The following is a 22,910-nucleotide window of genomic DNA, read 5'->3' as shown; positions in this document are numbered from 1 at the left end:
TCCTTGCTTCTTGATCCTCGGACCCCTGACTTCGTGAATCCCTGCTTCCTAACCCTCGGACTCCTGACTTCATGATTCCTTGCTTCCTGACCCTTGGACTCCTGACTTCATGACTTCTTGCTTCTTGATCCTTGGACCCCTGACTTCGTGACTCCTTGCTTCTTGATCCTCGGACCCTTGGCTTCTTGAATCCCAGCACTCTGACCCTCAGACTCTTGGCTCCTGACTCCTGGACCCCCGTTCCTGCTCCCACCCCGCCATCTTGCCCCCGGTCCTGACGTCCCCTGCCAGGACTTCGATCACCCCTGAACCGGACCGTGACACTGAGGGAAGCTTGGGAGTCACAGTTGGGCAGCCCGCCAAATGTCCACCATGGGCAGCTCGCTCTGCCCTGGCTGCAGGGTGCGCACGCCGCTCCGGGCACCTGAGCGGCTATCCCGTGCCTAGGAGGGCATCCTCTGCACCATGCCCCCCTTGGGAGCGCACCCGCCCTGGGCAGCGCGGGCATATGTTTCACCGCTGGGACTGCCTCTCCCCCTATGAACCAGGCTGGACCCTGAGATAATTTTCTGAGGCCCTTTGTGTGCCGCCTCCTTGAAAGGTCCAGAGGGTGGCAACACGAGAACGGGGCATTTTCTGGGAGCTATTTCGCATGTGGCTGTGGTGCTTGGCAGCAAAGACTCTGCTCAAAAACCAGGAATGTTCCTCAGGAACTATTGTGTGCAGCCTGAAATACCGAGCCTTGTTGAGGGCATCTAAAACCTATATTTGCCTAATTCCAAAATCACAACACTCTTTCATTCTGCATCCTGGATGTGGGGCCAAATGCTTGCTAGCTGCTTTCTTGAACACAGATTGTTGTTACTATTATTCCATAATAATTTGTGAAGCAAGTATAAATAATAATAAGGTAGGTGATGCCAAAAAAAAAAAGAGGCATAGGCAGGGTAATGGGCTTACATTGTAACTTAGACAGAAATTAAACTTTAAAAAAAGTAATAAAAAGAACCCCCAAAGACCCAAAGAAACAGGAAAATAAACCTTCTCAGCCCCACGGGCTATATAAATGGAAGCCACAAGACATAACATGTATATCAACCTTTTCTTGTCCCTAATGAACTATTTTGCTCCAAACAAACTATTTCAGGGTGTTAATAATTTTACACTTCAAATAATGGTAATAAGAAAACCACTAATTTCCATTCCGATTAATAAAACCAGGCTGCAAAGCCAAATATAGTAGACTTGATATGCCAAGTAAGGTTTCTGGATTAAAAAAGACAACAAGACAAAATGAAGGAAAACAATTTAGAAGCGGGGGATTTTTATTAGATTTTATATTTTTTTTTACAACAAAGCCTTACCTAGCTTTAAGATTGGTTTTTGCTGACTGGCTGGAGCCTGAAGCAGTAGCAAACCTAATCCAATTATGGCCATCTCCGATGGAAAGCCCTAAAAGAACAAGGGGAATACAACCAAAGGTGAAATCTTTTCAGTCTAACAGCTTGTGGAGATAAACTACCTTGACAGGATATTTGATTAATTGTTATTTGTTTGTATTTAGATTCAATATGCATATAATGAGGTTTGTTTTGGATTTTTTGTAATTGAAAACTAATAAAAATTATTGACAAAAAAGGGTCTAAAAATCTTAATACTGAACGCATCTGCATAGATTCTGCCCCCCCCCCCCCCCCCGTTTTAGAATTCCTGGCTCACTCCTTGATTTTGATGAGAAGGCAGTTAATTTTGTTCTGCTAGAAATACCAACAATTCTCACATATCACATCGTTCTATGAGTCAGGATCCCCTTCTGGAACCCGAGACCCTGCATCTGTGAGGGCAGAATGCATCAGATGAAGTTTGCCAAACCGGTTCCATTGTTAAGCTGCTGGCTAGTTTGGTGCCATGATTTAGCATCACAGAAGAAGTTGCTCTGTGCCGTAGGACAAATGAGTTGCCATGGGCTGGCTGGAGGCAGAGGAGCGAGCGGTGGGGGGCAGCAGCTGAGGAACCCACAAGGGAAGAAGGCTCTGTGTCGTTTCTGGGCCACTTTCGGGTTCGGCACGATGCGCACACATGCAGTCGCGCACAGATTAAACGTGCCTGTAATTTGCAAATAGGCACAGAATTAGGCCCAAGGTTCTCCTGGTTACACAACTAACCATCCTCAGTGTCCCACCATGCTTTGGTGTCCTAACATCTATTACCATGAAAGAGTGACATTGCTCTGGTATGTTCTAGAGTGTTGCGGACGTGAAGCAAAAGCAGCTTGGGAACCAAAATACACGGCACACTTAAAAATAAATCAATTCTTAAATTGTACTATGAGGCTTAAATTGTACTACAAGGCTGCATGTTTGGTGTGGATTAGTGACTGGATAAAACTGGAAAGGAAGAAGCATTAGATTTGGAATGTCACAACAATAGATTCTCTCTCTCTCTGTCTCCAGAACCTACCTCTTTCAGCAGCTCAGCATTTTCTTCCAGTAAGCAAATCACGGACGAACACTCCCCGGTTACCTGCAAGCAAACCTCGCAGATGCATAGAAGTTGCAGGCAGAGCTGGCGCAACTGGGCTTTCCAAAAAGCGGGGTGGCGCTGCAGACTTCGGACCAGCTGCTCCAAAAACAGCAGCTTTTCTGTGACCTGCGGCAGGTCTTTTAGCTGCGGGAGGGAAATAAGTACGACTGAGAAATTCGTTCATTTATTTATTGCAAACGTGGGTCTTCAGCTCCCCATTTTCCCATTACAACAACCCTACGAGGTGAGTCGAGTGATTGTGATTAGGAACAGTGAGGACGGCTGTTCCACACAGGAGGACTAGATGCAAAACACAGTTGGGTTCTTGAAGCTTTAACAGAGGAGCAGAAAAAGGAATTTTGGCAGGTCGCAGTGCTTCAGGAGGGTCAAACATTCCCACTTCCACACAGCTGCGAAAAGCACAGAAACCCTGTCCTCTTCTGTGCATCTCTCCATCTACTTTCACCTCCCTCTCTGTGCCCTGCTGAGAGCACTCTCCATTTCTCAACCTGCAACTTCAAGAGCTCAAAACATCCATTTGTTGGCAAATGCAAGATTTTGAAAATATATGTCCCCTAGCTCAGGCCTGCCTGAGGAACACCTGATTACCTCAAATATACTTCTGTGGTCTGACATACTGCTTCCTTCTCTTTCGGAGCCACCTCTACCATTAGGCAGAATGAGGAAGCCACCTGAGGTGACAGGTGTGTGTGGCAGGTGAGGATATATTGTTTATTAATATCCTACCTAACTTGCCCTAGCAAGCTCCTTTACTTAGCAGAGTTTACATTCCCCTTTTTAAATGCACAGCAGATGACTGGTTGCAGGCTCGTGTGAGCCTCTCACTATTATACAATTCAATCTATATCGATTGAATTGTACGTTCCTGGTAAGTTCCCTTGAATCCCTATTAAAAGAATAAAGATGCCACAAAAAGTCAATACAAGAAGTTTACTTACATCAGTTCAGAGTTGGATCCCTGAAGGCAGAATTAGTTACAAATATCTACATGTAGATCTACCCCATATGGGGGAATAATCCCAGTGCTTCTGCTAGCCATAGCTGTCAACGTTTCCCTTTTTTAAAGGGAAACTCCCTTATTCCAAATAGGATTCCTCGCAAGAAAAGGGAAAAGTTGACAGCTATGCTGCTAGCTGAAACCTAGCAGAGCAGTCCTAGCTAAAAGCTGGTCAAATGACGAAGGGAGTGAAAAAGAGAGAGAGAATGTTACGTGACTCGTCCTTTTGTTACCTGGACAGGTAAGGCCATGCCCACCTTTAGTCACATACAAAAGGAAGGATGCTCCAGCCAGGAGGAACAGGAAATTTTGACTGGCTGGACCAAACATCCCCTTGCATGTCCATTCTAGGAAAACAAGGAATGTGGTATTTGACTGCTCCTTGTGGATTACATCCCACAAGGTGCTGGGGGAAGAGCCAGGGGGCTAAGGAGACAGGGGGCTAAGGCCTGCCCTGCACCCCTTGAACTAGCCTACTGCCCTCCGGTGAGGTGTAAGATGGCACCTCACTGTGAAATGAGATACAACAGCTAGGCCACTCAGCTTCTGAACATGGAACGAGGGCGACGCCATCTCATTGGATTGATCTTTATTACGGCCATTGGCCCGTTACACGACAGTTTCCCATACCAACATAATATACTTAAACCTCCAAATTTAAAATCGCCAAAACTTACAAAAGGCAAACAGGAACCAAAGCAAAACAAAAACAAAGACCACCATCATACATTACAATAAATTTGTAACCTATACATCGCCCTCTGCTCATAAATTAATCAAGGATATCAATGGTGATATCACCTAAAACATAGATCATGGTTTAAAACAATGGTGATATCACCTAAAACATAGATCATGGTTTAAAGGGATTATCCGGGCCACACAGGAGTCCGTTTCTCTTCTTTAGGGATAGGACGCTGATCAAGAATCTGGCAACCATGAGTGATCGGCGACGCCATCTTGTTTTCTACTTCAAGCCGCAAAACATCTGCCCCTCCTCAACAGACTGAAGTGCTTTGATGGTGTCAGGTAGGAAAGAGCGATGCCTCACCTGATAATGTGGAACCAAGTCACAAAGCAGCTGAAGGAGATGGCGCTCGAGGGCACAAGGTTTCTCCTTGTTCTGAGGCCCACGCGGCTGAAGCAAAACTCCAAGCAGAGCCATTCTCAATTCCGCAAGTTCCCTCAGCTGGCAAGGCTCACAGTACAGGTATCGCAGGAATGGTCTCATTACAGAGACACATGAATTCTCCGCGCTGCAGGTGGAGAAAACGATTCGGTGAACTTACAAAGAACAGCGGAGAAACAAATGGAGGTTTCATCGGAGGTCCCACGATTTTCAGTGTAATTGAGATAACTGAAGAGATTTACAGGAAATGAAGAAATCAGGTTGTATCCAACTGTGGGGTGTGTGCACACAAGGCAGCGTACAAAGTTTTCACCACCGCTCCCCTGAACCATCACAAACTTCTTTCTCTAACACAAAACCACAACTGGATGAAACCCTTGGGAAGATGGGTGCATATGGAATACGTCAAACACACATTTAATCATCATAATTTTATTATTTTTACCCCACCCATCTGGCTGCGTTGCCCTAGCCACTCTGGGCGGCTTCCAAGACATATAAAAACATAATAAAACATCAAACATTAAACTTCAGATGTCTTATAAAAGCTATATAATTATTTATCTCCTTGGCATCTGATGCGAGGGCGTTCCACAGGGAGGGTGCCACCACCGAGAAGGCCCTCTCTGCCTGGTTCCCTGTAGTTTCACTTCCTGCAATGAGGGAACCACCAAAAGGCCCTCTCTTACCCCTCTTTCTGTTAAGGAATAGATCAAATACTGTACTGCAGGGATCACAGCACCTGTACCCCCCCCCCCAAGGCCTTTCCTCTAGGCCGCAGGATCCCCTCCCTCCACTGAAATTAGGCTTGAAAGAAGGATTCTGTTAACTAACTGGGAGACTCAGGAACCAAGAAGACAAGGACTTCAAAAAAGAATGGGGAAAATTTACAATTTACTTAGGAAACCATAGGCGGGCTATAAGAATCATTTGTAAAGTAACAAAGTTTACGGACAGTCTGGAAAAATGAAAATAGTGGAGAACGTATTGATATGCAGCCTTAATGATCGTAATAAGGACTCATGTAGGGGATGGGGGAAAGTCAAGAGATTCGGAGAATCTCACAAAATGATCACACAAATTGTTTGATTTGTAAATTTCTATTGATAAATATATATATTTATTGTTTCAAAGAAAGAAAGAAGGATTCTGTTGCAGCCAACAGATCAGGTACTGGTGCGCTTACTTAAGGGGTACGTTTGCTGCCCACAATGTTTATCCAGTTTACAAACGTGCCCATGGGCACAAAAAGGTTGGCACCCCTGTGTTATGCTTGGTTTAATATAATAGCAGCAGGAAGCAAGGGTTTCAGTTTCCTACTTCTTGGAAAAATTAGAGAGTACATCTTTCCATCTCCTTATCAATTTCTGTTTCTGTAGCAGTTTTGCTGCGTGGAAAAATCGACATGCAACTCTATCATCACAAAGACACAAAACAAAACCCCACATGCATTTTCTTTCTCCATTTTGTAAAGCCTGAATTCAATCATGAACCTACAGTCCACATAAACATGGCTTGGGCACTGCATGTTGCCCCAATGTGGCCTTTTCAAAATCTCCCATCCCCGGAGAGTGAATGTAGATTTTGCTGGCTTCCCTACCTCTCTGGACACTGCTGGAAAAAGGCTGTAATCTGTGGCAGGAGAGCAGGCCAGCAGTCAGGTCTGTTCTCAAGAACGGTGATCAAGGGATGAGGAGAGTTCCTGGGGGGAAATAAATAAGTAAAACTTAAATAGAAGAAGATGTGGAAGCCAGACTAGCCTACAAACAAATACAACTTCAGGTGCAGGCATCCCCCATTTCTTGCATGTTTTTCACCAACATATAGAATTACTATTAAGTTGTGACTGCATTCAAGTTGCATAAATCCAAGCTTAAAAAAAACAAACAATTCTGCTTATTTATTTCACACGCAGGAGAACACAGAGTGATGCAAAGTCCTTGGGTGAAATTAACTAGTTAATTCAGTCTTCAGATGGAAAGAAGAAAAAGTCCCCACCAGCCACCAGAGACAAAAGGCAGATCAAGTTGGTGGACTATGCCGAAATGGCAAAAATGACCAGAAGAATCAGAAATCCGGAAGACCAAAATTTCAATAAGGGGGAAATTTAGAATCTGTCTTAAAAACCCTTGTAAATTTGTTACTGGGATTAGAATAACACTTGTAGTTTAATGGTGAATTTTGGACATAATGGAGATGCAAAAGATTTGGATTATTCTAAAAGTTGCAGGAGGAAAGGAATAACAATAGGACCCACAAAGAGGAGGAAGAAAGTCCAGGAGATTCTGTGGAATCTTTTTTCTATATTGTATGTTGATATGTTATTTTAAAATTTTAATTAAAAAACAAAACAAAAATTCAAAAAGAAAATCTTTAAGGTGAAAAAAACTAGTTAATTAAGTCTCAAGGCACACAATGAAAATACCTAGTTAGCAGTCTGAAATACAGAATATGTTTTAAGCCAGATTATTTCAGCTGCCCTTTTCTGTACATCTTCCAGATCTGCAATTTCCTCTTTGAGTTGTGGTGACCACAATTGGACAGAAGTGTGGCCATGCCTTAGATCTGTGTAATGTAGTGTTCAAAGTTAGCCAGGCACATTTTGCACTGGGCTATCAGCCACTCACAACCAAGTGAAGATGCCCAGGTGCCAGGATGCATGCCTAGGGATCCTTGGATCTTGGCTGTTTTCACACACTAAGACCACATCCTGTAGAATTCTATCCATTATATTTTATCTGCACATTCAGAATGAATTTCAGGAACCAAAATGTCGTATTGAAATATACGGTGTTCGAGCCATCTGGCAACTAGGCAGTTTTGACAACAGTAATCTTGGTTGAACGGAAGTGAGAGCTGGACCATAAAGAAGACTGATCACTGAAGAATTCATGCTTTTGAATTATGGTGCTGGAGGAGACTCTTGAGAGTCCCATGGACTGCAAGAAGATCAAACCTCTCCATTCTGAAAGGAATCAGCCCTGAGTGCTCACACGAAGGACAGATCCTGAAGCTGAGGCTCCAGTACTTCGGCACCTCATGAGAAGAGAAAAGTCCCTGGAAAAGACCCTGATGTTGGGAAAGATTGAGGGCACAAGGAGAAGGGGACAACAGAGGACGAGATGGTTGGACAGTGTTCTCGAAGCTACCAGCATGAGTTTGACCAAACTGCGGGAGGCAATGCAAGACAGGAGTGCCTGGCGTGCTCTGGTCCATGGGGTGACAAAGAGTTGGACACAACTAAACAACAATAACAAACTTGGTTGAAGGAGCCATTTGGTGCCTGCCTTATATATCTGAATTTCTAACACTGGTACAATGGTTATGGGAACCGGAAGCAATGCAATGAAAGCATAGGCACAAGAGCCAATTTGCTCCCTGCCTTACCACCCCTCGGGTATTTTAATTCCAGAGACCCAGGGGATGGGGTTAAGTGCATCAATACCTTCCCAAAAGGGGGAAAAACAGGAACAGTGTTTTACCAGGGACAAGAACCAGGAATTAGAACCCAGTTATGATAAAGAGGAAGAAGTGATGACCGGCAGAATCCGAGACCAGGGAAAAGAGTTGGCGGAAGAAGATTGGAGGAAATTTAAAGATTATTTGCAGAAATATTGCAAAATTAATGAATGTTAGAATGTTGTTGGACAGAAATTAAGTGGTTACCAGCTGTAAAGTAAAAATGGAGTAATAAGCTAAAATAAGTTACAAATAAGTTATAATAAGGATTTGCTGAATTAAGATTCGAATTGAAATACAAAAGGGGGAGGTAAGAGGAGGTTCGAGAAACAAGGTAACAGAAATAAGTTGTGGAAATTATATCTGTTTTGTTTTGATTCGTTTTTTCGTTTTTCGTTTTTCTTTTTCTTTTTCTTTTGATTGTGTATTCTTGTACTTTTGTATTTTTGTTTTTTGTACTAAACTGGAAAACTTAATAAATATCTATTATAAAAAAAAAAAGAGGAAGAAGTGAAAAGTGCACAAGTCAAAGAGTTTTGCCTTCAGGTGGCTTGCAAAATGGAATTCTATTCAGTGTTTTTCTGCTAGAAAAAAGATGTGTGCTCTTGAGTACCCCCAGGAAAAAAGCACTGCTTCTATTCCAAAACATTGTCTGCATCTTGCTTTTTTAGTAGTAGGATCTTGCATTATGGCTCTAGACTTACTAAGGAAACAATTACAAAAAAAACCCCCAACAACCTGCATTAAGCAGAATTTCAATGGAACGACAACAGATTTTTAGCTTTGTCTGGATTGTGCCATGATAATCATAACCCCACACTCTCTGCAACGATGGTGATGTAGCCTGTCATAGACAACATTCCTTTTAAATAAAATGAAAGTACATTGGATACAGCTTGCAATTGTACTTTTCAGATTCTCAGTGATCTTCTTAAGATAAGGGGTGCATTTTATGGAGTCAAAATGTTCACTGTTACCCCAAATAAAAGGTTTACCCAAGCTGATTGCAATATATTCAGTACCAACGCGCATAGTATTCTTTAGGCAACTGTTGGAAGGGACCTATCCTGCAAGTAAATGCCAAAAATGAACCTGCCTGTTGGAGGAAGGACCCTAGCTTAGGGTTACCAGACGTCTCCATTTCCCAGGGACAGTCCCCTGATTTGCGAATAAGTCCCCGGACAAATTCCGTCCCCGGAATGTCCCCAGATTTCATCTAATGACCCCGGGAAACACGGCGGCGGCAGTCTCAGCAGCCCGGAGCAGTTGGCTCTGGTTGGCTTCAGGAGCTGATCAGAAGTCCCCATATGATGGTGGTGCAGGGGCTCTAAGATGCAGCTTCTGGGCTGCCTCCACCTTCCCTGACCCCAGCAACTAAGCAGAGAAGGGATGCTTCATGCTGCCTATTGAAGCTTGCGTGCAAGCAGGAGGGGGCAGGGATCTCTCAGTTAGGCAACGGGAAGCCTTCCTTCCCTGCTGAGGGATCCCTTCCATGCCTGACCCACCGCGCACCGCTTCCCCACCACCACTGAAGAGGTTGAGGTCAAGGCAGCGGCCGCCCCTCTGCTACCACCATTGATGCAGCATCAACGTCCCAAATGTGTAGTATTTATTTATTTATTTATTTATTTATTTATTTATTTATTTATTTATTTATTGTGTCCCCGGATTCATTGAAAAAAATCTGGTAACCTTACCCTAGATAGCCAAGTATGACCTCATGAACTCAAAGGTCACTGCCATTTGGCTGACTCTTCATAGCTGGACTCTGGGAGATTCCCAGACCAGAGAAATCAATACCATCCTCTGAAAATGGCTTCCAAAACAAAAGCAACTTCTTTCCCATCGGACTTGTCCCCAAATCTGCCGAGATCCAGCCCGGCAGAGAAAAAGACTCCTAACTTCCCCATCAAGATAAATGTGTTATAAAAGAATAGATTTACCGATTTAGGGTTACAGCAGTCAAGCAAGACCCGCTGCTATAATTGTTGTTAATTATTCTCATAGGCCATTTAGCACCAGCAAAGGACTTTATAGCCATTATTGTGTGCACAGTCGATGTTTCACACCCCGCCATCTCATCGACTGGCAAGGTTATCGCAGATCAGCCGCAAATGATTTCCTGATTATCCCATCCCCAGGCAGTCAAAAGAAGAAGAGTTTGGATTTGATATCCCGCTTTATCACTACCCGAAGGAGTCTCAAAGCGACTAACATTCTCCTTTCCCTTCCTCCCCCACAACAAACACTCTGTGAGGTGAGTGGGGCTGAGAGACTTCAGAGAAGTATGACTAGACCAAGGTCACCCAGCAGCTGCATGTGGAGGAACAGGGAATCGAACCCGGTTCACCAGATTACGAGTCTACCGCTCTTAACCACTACACCACACTCAAGGCTGGAGAAAGTGTTTCTTCCCAGCAGCCCGTACTCGCCCTGGGAATTACTAATATACACACACGGAGCTGCGTGGAGACGATTCTAAGCAGCTTCCTTTGCAAGCTGCCTCCACAAAACAAGTTGTCATTCATGGGTGCCATTGGGGTCCACAGTCCCACTCAGTCAAATCGACACAGCAGGGCTGTTTGACATGCACCTTACCATCAAAAGAGCCCATTCCCATTGTCCGGTCTAAAGATACAGGTAAAGGATCCCTGGACGGTTAAGTCCAGTCAAAGGTGACTATGGGGTTGCTGCGCTCATCTCGCTTTCAGGCCAAGGGAGCCGGCGTTTGTCCACAGACAGCTTTTCCAGGTCATGTGGCCAGCAGGACTAAACTGCTTCTGGCACAACGGGACACCGTGACAGAAACCAGAGCACACGGAAATGCCGTTTACCTTCCTGCCAGAGCGGTACCTATTTATCTACTTGCACTGGTGTGCTTTTGAACTGCTAGGTTGGCAGGAGCTGGGACAGAGCAATGGGAGTTCACCCCGTCGCGGGGATTCAAACCGCCGAGCTTCTGATCGGCAAGACCAAGAGGCTCAGTGGTTTAGACCACAGCACCATCCGTGTCTAAAACCACCTAGTTCATTGGTTGTCAACCAGTGCACCGTGGCACCATGGGGAGACCCAGGGACAGTTCTTTCATCATCATCATCATTTCCCTATCAGGAATGTCATTCACATCCAGCTGGAAAATAAGACTTTACACATTAAAAGGCTTCCCTGCACAGAGCTGCCTTCATATGTCTTCTAAAGGTTGTTTGGTTACTCATCTCCTTGACATCTGGTGGGAGAGATTTCCACAGGGAGGGGGCCACCACTGAGAAGGCCCTCTGCCTAGTTCCCTGTAGCTTCACTTCTCACTGTAAGAGAACCACCAGAAGGTCTATAAATTCCTGCATTATCTCTCTCTGTTTCTCTCTAAGGAAAACTCAAAGGGAGACAGAGAATTTAACTTGCAGCCTATTATCTCCCTGCATCTCTCTCTCTCTTTCTCCCCAGTGGCCATCCTTCCTTAAGTCCTCTTTCTCCTCCTCCTCCTCTTCCTCCTCCTCCTCTTCCTCCTCCTCCTCTTCCTCCTTGCTGCCTCCCAGTCACGTCCCAGATTCCCAGTCTCCCCACTTACGTGTGTAACGGAACCGCAGTGGGTAAGTGGCTCCCGCAACACAGTTACACACACAAAAATGTGTTTTTACAAGGGAGTTGTGAACTCAGAAAGGTTGAAAACCACTGACCTAGCTGTAACGCTCATTATTAATAATAATAATAATATTTTATTTATACCCCACCCTTCCTGGTTCAGGGCGGCTAACAGCAAATATAAAACACTGATTAAAATGTGACTTATAAACAGCATAAAACAGCATAAAGTACAACATAAAATGCAGCATCAATATCAAAATTCAAGAATTCAGGGGTCATTTTTTTTGGGGGGGGGGGGAACCCAGTCAGTAAACATCAAATGATCACCAGGGCTAACTGGCCAAGTTGGTCCTACTAGGGCCAGCAAGGAGACCAGGGAAGAATTTAAATGTGGGGTCCCAGAAAGGGTTTCTGCAGGTTATCACCACAAGAAGAATGCCACATGTTACAGCTGTATTTGATTATTTACTGCGTTTATAGAGTGCTTTTCTGGCAATGTGTTCAAGGTAGTTATAATTTACCTATGGCTCCCTGAGCCCAAGTTTAATGCCTGATCACACATTCAGAGAGAGGGAGAGGAGAGATGTTTCCTTGTGTGGCATGGTGCCCATGTGAGCCAAAATAATGCAACAGAACGCAGACAGAAACAAATAACTTTCTCACCAAAGGCCACAAATATCTGAAATATCTGAGGCCTTCAGGTCACCCCCTCACCCCAATGTCTCTGACTGCAGAAGAGCTGCAGTTTGATCTACATCGTAAATTCAGCGGCAGCGGTTGCCATGCGTTTCCGCGCATTAAAGCCGTGATGCCCATTTCTTCAATACCACAGCATCACACTCAACTACTTTGCATATGCATTTTTAAAGCATGCTACTGTGATAGGAATTTTGAGGTCTTAGATATTTGTTAAATGTTCATAAGTGTACCAACCAAGCACCTACATAGATCAGCACAGGAAGACCGACCTGGAACCATTTTGATTTTCAAACTGTCCCAAATTGACCAAATGTTTTCTCTGCAAGGTCAAAGGAAAATGGAAAAGCCTCCCCATTGTCTTTTCCTTCACAAATCCTGTCTTAAGGGTATGTCTGTGTTTGAATAGGGTGTGAGCCCGTGACCTGGTCCAGGAACTAAGTATTTATCATTACAAAAGACTGGCCAGGCTCCCCAGGCAATCCAATCAAGTAACCTGCCAGACAGGAGAAAAACAACGACAGGAGAAAAACAACATTCAAATTTCTGTTTTAAGACCGCCTTTTCTGTGATGTAGGTATGATGTTACTGGGGGTGGTCTTGATCTACAGGGTGGCAATTTCAAAAGTCTTTATAAGGCCTTGCGCGCCATTTTTCTGGGTTCCTCCTCTCTCCTGCGGGTGAGGGGAGCACCCTGTTGCAACAGATCAATAAAAATCAAGCTTACTAGCTGCTTTGCTTCTCAGTATTCTCTGGTTGGCCTCTGTTATTCTCTCCTACCAATAGGGAACCTATGTAAGGACTCTATATGGGCTCTTGGATACCCCATAAGGGAAAAGGGCAATTTTTGTTTACAACACTACTTCCTGCCTTGAATTCTAATTCCACAATTTGGTGGCAAAGGCCAGGGAAGAATCAGCTGAATGTAGCAGGGAGGAAAAATAAGCTTTTCAAATGCTGGGATCAGTTCATATCCGGTGAAGCATTTAGGAAACCATTGTTTATGTAGTCAGAACTTCCAACACCCTTCATATGTGTTGTCAGAGTAATTCTCACAATAGCCTTGCAGAGTAGCACCCCCTCATTGCAGTTTTCTATTTCTTTTAAGTAAAGGATTCCAGAAATTCCAGGAAAGCAAATGGGACTGGAAGATTAGCAGTTTACTTAAAGCTACCTAATGAATTCTGTTGTCTTTGTCCATGGAATTTTCTTGGCAGGGATACTGGAGTGGCTTGCCGGTTCCTCCTCCAGGTGGATCACGTTTGGTCAAAACTCTCCACTATGACCTGTTCATCTTGGGTGCCCTGCTCGGCATAGTTCATAGCTTCTCTGAGTTATTCAAGCCCCTTCGCCACGGCAAGGCAGTGATCCATGAAGGGGATGAAGACTCTTGAGAGTCCCATGGACTGCAAGAAGATCAAACCTATCCATTCTGGAGGAAATCAGCCCTGAGTGCTCACTGGAAGGACAGATCCTGAAGCTGAGGCTCCAATACTTTGGCCACCTCATGAGAAGAGAAGACTCCCTGGAAAAGACCCTGATGTTAGGAAAGATGGAGGGCACAAGGAGAAGGGGACGACAAAGAACGAGATGGTTGGACAGTGTTCTCGAAGCTAGCAGCATGAGTTTGACCAAACTGCGGGAGGCAGTGGAAGACAGGAGTGCCTGGCGTGCTCTGGTCCAGGGGGTCACGAAGAGTTGGACACAACTAAATGGCTAAACAACAACAAAACCTAATGAATTCAGGACTGGTAACACAATTGAACCTGGGACTTCATAGATCACATGTTCATGCTTCGCCACTGTACGATACCAGCCCTTATTGTACAAAATTTAAAAGAAAATGGCACAGAAGAATGGTATTATTGTAAAAGTTACTAAAGAGGAACTTTAATACACATATGGTGGCACTGTTCTCAGAATCAGTAATTGCAAATATCAGGAAAATAATAATTTATAACAATTCAAAAACTAAGGTTGCAATCCTAACCCCACTTACCTGAGAGTAAGCTCTACTGAATTCAAAGGGTTTGGGTTTTTTTTTAAAGTAAACACAAGTAAATTTAACACAACAAATATACATTGAAGCATGCCCAGAAGTACATACATTATGCTGTAGACATGTTTAAAATCCATTTATTTAAATTTTATAAATTTAAAAAAGAGCAAACACTTGATATTTATTACACAGGTTTCATTGCTTTAAAGTTTTGTACAAAGCAATGCAAGATCAGCAGCAACTACAACCTCCTCTCTGTTCTGATGAAATTCTGCTCCATTTTATTCACAGAGTTTCCAGAGAGGCACCCCTGCCTCTGAAAAACCCTAAGATGTGCCCCCCTAAAAGGCTAAACAATTTATTATGGCATTTGTACATTAGAGTCCACTTCATTACAAACACTTGTGGGCATTAGTCCAAGAAAACTTATGTACAGTTGCACCTTGGTTCTCAAACTTAATCCGTTCCGGAAGTCCGTTCCAAAACCAAAGCATTCCAAAACCAAGGCATGTTTTCCCATAGAAAGTAATGCAAAATGGATTAATCTGTTCCAGACTTTTAAAAACAACCCCTAAAACAGCAATTTAACATGAATTTTACTATCTGACGAGACCATTGATCCATAAAATGAAAGAAATAAACTACGTACTGCAGTCACACAATCAATCCATCAGTAGCTGAACTGGGTTTCACACAGTCACAAAAACAACAACAAAAGAGCCGCAAAAACAAAACGCAAAATAAATAGCAAAAACAGACAGACCTCAGCGTAATACTCAAATCAGAAGTGTAATACTCATTCAGCTTCCGAAAAAAGTTTGCAAACTGGAACACTTACTTCCTGGTTTGCAGTGTTTGGGCTCCAAGTTGTTTGAGTACCAAGGTGTTTGAGAACCAAGGAGCCACTGTAATAATAAATCTGTCTGTCTGTTAGGTGCCAAACGAGTCCTTGTTACATTTAAATTAGCACTCAGAAATTGAACCATTTATAAAACATACCTGATTGCATAGAACTCTCCCAACGGCTCCTCTTCGCTTTTGTTCACCTTCAAGGCCTGCTTCTGCAGCAGTTTGACAAGGATTTTTATCAAACCGTGGATGTTCCTATCAAAAGCAAAATCAGAGCAAGTTCATATCAACACTGTTGTGCAAAGCATGGGGCTGGAGGAAGGGGCAGAGACTTTTTCCATGACGGGTGGTATCCAATTCCCTCATCCTGTAGGCAGAAGGATTTCCATTTGTGCAACAGGACTTTAAAAGTCCCGCAGAGGACTTTTGCCATTCGGTAGTACATGGACATTGGAAAGAAAGAAATAGCAAATATCTGAGGGTGGGGGTGGGGGACACCAGAGCAGGGGGCCATAGAGAGAACACTGTGCCAAAAATAGGCATGCAATCCTGAGCTCTTCGGGGGAAGAAATGGATAGGTCCCAAACACTCCACTGAACTACCCAAAATTAGTACAGTGGTACCTCGGGTTACATACGCTTCAGGTTACACACTCCGCTAACCCAAAAATAGTGCTTCAGGTTAAGAACTTTGCTTCAGGATGAGAACAGAAATCGTGCTCCGGCAGCGCGGCGGCAGCAGGGGGCCCCATTAGCTAAAGTGGTGCTTCAGATTAAGAACAGTTTCAGGTTAAGTACAGACCTCTGGAACGAATTAAGTACCTAACCCGAGGTACCACTGTAATGGCATACAAGTTGCTTTTGGAGCTGCTTACCAGCTGTCTAGGGACACGGGTGGCATTGTGGGTTAAACCACAGAGCCTAGGACTTGCCGATCAGAAGGTCAGCGGTTTGAATCCCCACGACGGGGTGAGCTCCCATTGCTCAGTCCCTCCTCCTGCCAACCTAGCAGTTCGAAAGCACGTCAAAATGCAAGTACAGTGGTGCCTCGCAAGACGAAAAGAATCCGTTCCGCGATTCTCTTCGTCTAGCGGTTTTTTCGTCTTGCGAAGCAAGCTCATTGACGGCTTAGCGGATTAGCGCTATTAGCGGCTTAGCGGCTTTTAGCGGCTTTTAGAGGCTTATCAGCTTAGTGGATAAGCAGATAAGCGGCTTAGCGGCTTAGAAAAAGGGGGGGAAGGAAAAAAAGTCGGAAAAACTCGCAAGACATTTTGTCTTGCGAAGCAAGCCCATAGGGAAATTCGTTTTGCGAAGCGCCTCCAAAACGGAAAACCCTTTCGTCTAGCGGGTTTTCCGTCTTGCGAGGCATTTGTCTTGCGGGGCACCACTGTAGATAAATAGGTACCGCTCCGGCGGGAAGGTAAACGGCATTTCCGTGCGCTGCTCTGGTTCGCTAGAAGCAGCTTAGTCATGCTGGCCACATGACCCGGAAGATGTACACCGGTTCCCTCGGCCAATAAAGCGAGATGAGCGCCGCAACCCCAGAGTCGGCCACGTCTGGACCTAATGGTCAGGGGTCCCTTTACCTTTACCTTTACCTTTACCTTTACCTTTACCTTTACCTTTACCAGCTGTTTCTGATCTTTCCACTAAGGGGTTGGGGTTGGAAGTCATTGAGCTGGTACTCTGTGTCCTATGCAAGTCAATTTAATCACATGGCAAACATATCCAGATCTGTTGTCTTTATCTATAAATCTCAGCTATTTCAGTACACCATAGGGCACGCGTTCCCACACCGTGTTATCAAAGTCTTAATTCGATTTGGATAATCTGTCGGCAGAGCAGGATCTCTTTTTTTAATAATATTTTTTAAAAGAACAAACTATTCTTTAGGGGAAACTCTGTTGCCTTGAAGTCTCTCGAGAGTTTGTGGGGTGGTTTTCTGTTTTTCTAACTGGGTCCAGGCATGAGAAAAGCCAGCTGAAAATGTGATTTTGTTTAGAAGGGGTGAAAAATATGTTTCGAACGGTACCAGTCCTGGAAACTCTGGCTCTGACCCCATAATACAGCACAGGTGGGAAATCAATTTTGTGGCCTTGAGCAAGAAAACAAATTTGTGTTCTCTATGCAAAGAGCAGGAAACCTGTAACAGATTAAGCTTTGCCTTCTTCCTTTTATCCGTTCCCTATTTGCTTTGATTCCACACCTCCACCAACACGTATCTCACCCAGTTTAAGTATTCAAAGAAATGTAGGGCACCAAGGCTCACATTTCTTTTTGGCAGGAATGTGGCAAAATAATTTGTGCTTGGGACTAGACTGAACCTCCAAACCTATACACCAGAGGTAGCCAACATGGTGTGTTCCAGAGATAGATGGACTACAACTCCCATCAACCCTAGCCACCAGCTATTCTGGCTGCGGTATCTGGGAATTGGAGTCCAACAACATCTGTACACATTTACCTGAAGTCAATGGGTCTTGCTTATAAACAGGCATGTATACGATCGCACCATAAGTAATGTATTACACACATGGAATGCGCTGGTTGTCAGGTGTCCGCAGAAAATTCTCTTGAGCCAGTTTGATTGTTCAGGATTGAGGTTGAATCCTGACAAGACAGAAGTACTGTTTCTGGGGGACAGGAGGCAGGCTGGTGTGGGGGACTCCCTGGTCCTGAATGGGGTAACTGTGCCCCTGAAGGACCAGGTGTGCAGCCTGGGAGTCATTTTGGACTCACAGATGTCCATGGAGGCGAAGGTCAACACTGTGTCCAGGGCAGCAGTCTCCCAGCTCCATCTGGTACGCAGGATGAGACCCTCCCTGCCCACGGACTGTCTCACCAGGGTGGTGCATGCTCTGGTTATCTCCCACTTGGACTACTGCTATGTGCTCTATGTGGGGCTACCTTTGAAGGTGACTCGGAAACTGAAATTAATCCAGAATGCGGCAGCTAGACTGGGGACTGGGGGCAGCCGCCGAACCATATATATAACACCGGTCCTGAAAGATCTTCATTGGCTCCCAGGACATTTCCGAGCACAATTCAAAGTGTTGGTGCTAACCCTGAAAGCCCTAAAAGGCCTCAGTCCAGTATACCTGAAGGAGCGTCTCCACCCCCATCGTTCCGCCCAGACACTGAGGTCCAGCTCCAAGGGCCTTCTGGAGGTTCCCTGGCTGCGAGATGTGAGGTTACAGGGAACCAGGCAGAGGGCTTCTCGGTAGTTACGCCTGCCCTGTGGAACGCCCTCCCAGCAGATGTCAAGGCAATAAACAACTATTTTACTTTTAAAAGGGAAGTTTAGGGAAGTTTTTAATGTCTGACACTGTATTGTTTTTAATATTCGGTTGGAAGCCGCCCAGAGTAGCTGGGGAAACCCAGCCAGATGGGCAGGGTATAAATAATAAATTATTATTATTATTATTATTATTGACATGTCAAGGACAAAAACAAAACACCTTTTCTATTGACAGCAGCAAAGTTCTCTAGGCTGACCAATATGTAGCAGCTTACATAGTCTACTAAGGTTCTTGGAGGAAGGGCAGAAATACAAGTATGATAACTGAACAGCACAGAAATGAGCAACAAACGGTATTTTCTATACAGCCAGAAGCTTGGTCTTCAGATTTAAAGAAAGAAAAGAAAAGCACACAATATTCTATATTGTTGCGAAAAACTTGGAAGTGTCATTTCAAGGAGTCCCAGAGCTTAAACTGTACAAATTCTAGAATTTCTAAGCCTAAGTAAAAAGCCCGTTCGGGACAGAAGACTTGGGAAGTTGTAGTTTCTCCTTCCTTGGAAGTTTTTAAGCAGAGGTTGGATGGCCATCTGTCATGGATGCTTGAGCTGAGATTCCAGCATTGCAGGGGGTAGACTAGATGACTCTTAGGGTCCCCTCTAAACTCCACATAAATCCTGGCTATGCCTATGAGAAGCACATATTACCATGTGATGAGTATGGTGCAAACATGGGTACAAGGCAGCTAAGCTGGAACAGATGTGCTGAATAAAGATGATCGAAACATTTTTATTTATTTTTTAAAGAGGGGCACGGCATGGATGATGCAAACAACCCGCAAATTACCTGGCAGAAGGAATCAGGTTGAGCGCTCCGCTAAGAACATAACCGAGTTCTGCATGATCCTGGGAGACGAGCGTCACCAGAGCCTCACAGCACGAGGTTCGGACAACCACATTGTCACTGCAGCACTTTTCCCAGAGCAAGTTTAAGGCAGGGGTCTGAAATCAAGAACACTCCTTCAAGACTCCTTCAAGATTCAAGACTCCTTCAAGACTGCTTCCTTAAATTGGTACGCAACTGAAAATATTATTTCTCTCCACAAAAACGACAGGACAGAGGTTCCTTGGGACGCTTCTCCAGCTGCAGCTTGCGGTGTCAACTTACCCAGCTGGCTCTATGGACTCCCTCAAGTCGTGGCAAAAGGTTTTAACCAGGGTCACCCCTCCCATCAGGCGCCCATCCAGTGCCGGATTTACGTATAAGCTAAACAAGCTCTAGCTTAGGGCCCCACTCTCTTGGGGGCTCCAAAAAAATTAAAGGAAAAAAACTGGATGTACATTTCCAAAATACAAGATAAAAAGCAAATAACATAAAACTTACATACAGCAACAGTGTGTTGTGTTGTGTAGGCTCCTAGGATGTAAGTCATGGCCCCCGCCTGCTCGCCTGCTCCCTAAAATATCCCTGGTTTGCTCCTTTCTATATATAGGGTGCCTACATTCTGCATGGACTGCTTGCATACTTCTTATTAATTGTATTTCAGTTCTGGAGCCCCATTCGCAACATGAGCAGAACGCAACCCACGTCTGCGCATCTGTGTGTGGGCGGGTCGTGATTCACCACTTCTGCGCATGCACGTGACGTCATTTTGAGTGTCTGCGCATGCGGCGAAACCCGGAAGTAACCCTTTCCAGTACTTCCGGGTCGCCATGGGATACAACCTGAAAATGCTCAACCTGAAGCAAACATGCCAGGGAACTGCCATTGGTTCAGGAGGGAGAGAGGAAAAGCCAGATGGATTACAGAGAGCCCCCAAAGATCGTGGAAAGCAGCTCCTCCTCAGCGGGGGGAGAGTAACCACGCCTCCAGTGGAGAGGAGCTGCAGGGTTCGGAGGAGGCGAGGTGTTGCCAGGACACCTTGCCTGGGCAAAGTGGGGAGGAGAAAGGTCCTCCGCCACCCACGCCCTCCTTGCGCAGTAAGGTTCGCGCCGAGAGGGGAGGCGCAGACTGGGCGTCAAGAAATTACTTTGCTGGGGAAGGTTCAAGCCCCACCCACTCACAGAGTCTGCCAGGACAAATAAAGTTTATTTCGCATCAAAAGTAAGGCTTCACAGCCGAGCAGGGAGGTATTTGCCTGCTTGCTCTCGAGCAACCCCTTGGAAACCTAACAAAACGCAACACGAGGTATGACTGTATCTGAAAAATTTATCAGCATGCCAAATCTTACACAGCATTTATATGGCGTGCATAGATCCCACTCTCTCCAGACAGCCTGTCATTACGGCTATGCAGTCTCGTACTATTAAGTACCTCATTCAAAAACACACACACAAAACCTTGCAAAGAATTACCCTTCAGCCATAAAGATTTAACATTTCCAGGATTGATTCTCAATCATGTAATGCCACAAAATCAGCTGCCAGGCTGTTGCGGGAAAGAGTAGGTGAAAGCAACGAAACAAACCTGGTTAGTGGACTGGCTTATCTTGTTAGTCGAAACATTTTCTTTCAGCACAGCAGCAACAAGATGGCCCACCGTCTACGAAGGAAACACAAATTGCCGTGTTATGTTCCTTATCGGGGCCCTGCGGCGGCAACTCAAGACGTCCTGCTGTGCCAAAAAGCTGCAACAGGTAATCAAAGAAATGGACTCCAGGATAACCTTGCAAAGTCAGACAGGGTGGCTAGTGGTCTTACAGGGTCACAACCAGGCATCCTCTGCAACTGTGCACATTGCAACCTGCTCTACGTGGGGCTGCCCTTGAAGCTGACCCAGAAACTCCAGCGGGTGCAGAATGCTGCGGTGAGGCTCCTTACGGGGTCCTTGCTGCGGCATCACATTCATCCAGTGCTTTACCTACTGCACTGGCTCCCAGTGGAGTACAGGGTCAGGTTTAAGGTGCTGGTTTGGACCTTTAAAGCCCTATGCGGCCTAGGACCCTCGTACCTATGGGACTGCCTCTCCTGGTATGCCCCACGGAGGACCTTAAGGTCCACAAATAACAACACTTTGGAGGTCCCAAGTCGCAAGGTGGTTAGATTGGTCTCAACTAGGGCCAGGGCCTTTTCAGTACTGGCCCCGACTTGGCGGAACGCTCTGTCACAAGAGACTAGGGCCCTGCGGGACTTGACATCTTTCCGCAGGGCCTGCAAGACAGAGCTGTTCCGCCTGGCCGTTGGTTTGGACTCAGTCTGACCCTTATGTTTCCATCCCCTTATGGTCTTGATTTATCAGCTACTTTTAAAATGAGGCTGCATTTTAAATTGCATTTTAACCTGTATTTTAAATTGGTGTTTTTTTCTCCTATTATGTTTTTACTGTAATTTTACTGGTGATAGCCGCACTGAGCCTGGCTCTGGCCGGGAAGGGTGGGGTATAAATAAATTATTATTATTATTATTATTATTATTATTATTATTATTATTATGATGATGATGATGATGATGGCCCCAAACAACAGCTTGGCCTATTTGCTAAATTGGTGCAGTCGTCGTTGCCTGGTGCTGACTTATGGAAACCAAAGCTGGCAGAGGGACCACAGTTCAGTGGGTCAGTCTCTGGCATCTCCCTTTTCAAAAGGCCTCGGGAGCAGGTGCTGAGAACAGGAGCTTTCCCCCCAAGCCTGGGAGATCCTGCCAGTGAGAGTGGATAGTCTTGGGCTACCCAGACTACTCATCTAACCTGCTGTAAAGGGAGCTCCCTATGTTCCTAAAAGGGACGCAGGTGGTGCTGTGGGTTAAACCACAGAGCCTAGGACTTGCCAATCAGAAGGTCAGCGGTTCGAATCCCTGCAACAGGGTGAGCTCCCGTTGCTCGGTCCCTGCTCCTGCCAACCTAGCAGTTCGAAAGCACGTCAAAGTGCAAGTAGATAAATAGGTACCACTCCGACGGGAAGGTAAACGGCATTTCCGTGCGCTGCTCTGGTTCGCCAGAAGCGGCTTAGTCATGCTGGCCACATGACCCGGAAGCTGTACGCCAGCTCCCTCGGCCAATAAAGCGAGATGAGCGCCACAACCCCTGAGTCAGTCACGACTGGACCTAATAGTCAGGGCTCCCTTTATGTTCCTAAAGCTACAGATGCAAAGGAAACTGGCCCACAGTGAATCAACAAGTGAAAAAAGGATGCCTTCAGGGTGTAGGAAGTGGGGTCCTCCAAGGATCTGCATGCGGAAAGGTGCTTTTTCACTTATTCCTAAATGAGTGAGGTGGCTGGGTTTGCTGATGGCATCAGATTGTCCAGGTGGGGAAAACAAAAAGGGGCAAGAATGCAGCTTCTTACCTGTGACTGTATAAGGGTGTTAGGGAAATCAAGTCTCTTTCTGATTTCTTCTGACATGGCTCTTTCTTCCACCTGCTACCCATTCAGCTTCTGCAAACAGAGACAATCGAAGCACATCAACAAAGGCTAAGAA

General features: G+C 45.2%; 1 protein-coding gene across 3 annotated transcripts in view; it reads right to left on the bottom strand.

Annotated features, from left to right (window-relative positions):
- Positions 1 to 22,910, bottom strand: part of FOCAD (focadhesin) — a 128,256-nt gene that overhangs the window by 100,298 nt on the left and 5,048 nt on the right. For 2 of the 3 annotated variants that reach the window (XM_079959109.1, XM_079959107.1), the window contains exons 2-9: positions 22,778 to 22,867; positions 20,962 to 21,036; positions 19,342 to 19,496; positions 15,409 to 15,513; positions 6,271 to 6,372; positions 4,593 to 4,797; positions 2,461 to 2,667; positions 1,365 to 1,452 (exon numbers count right to left, since the gene is read on the bottom strand). In XM_079959109.1, the coding sequence (XP_079815235.1) occupies positions 1,365 to 1,452; positions 2,461 to 2,667; positions 4,593 to 4,797; positions 6,271 to 6,372; positions 15,409 to 15,513; positions 19,342 to 19,496; positions 20,962 to 21,036; positions 22,778 to 22,834 (994 nt within the window). In that variant the 5' untranslated portion in view covers positions 22,835 to 22,867. The remainder of the gene's footprint in view (positions 1 to 1,364; positions 1,453 to 2,460; positions 2,668 to 4,592; positions 4,798 to 6,270; positions 6,373 to 15,408; positions 15,514 to 19,341; positions 19,497 to 20,961; positions 21,037 to 22,777; positions 22,868 to 22,910) is intronic. The other variant, XM_079959108.1, reaches the window with a different exon arrangement.

Source organism: Podarcis cretensis (assembly GCF_951804945.1).
Source record: "Podarcis cretensis genome assembly, chromosome: 17".
Lineage (NCBI taxonomy): Eukaryota > Metazoa > Chordata > Lepidosauria > Squamata > Lacertidae > Podarcis > Podarcis cretensis.
The sequence above is the reverse complement of the archived record's forward strand: the minus strand, read 5'-3'. Positions and strand labels throughout refer to the sequence as shown.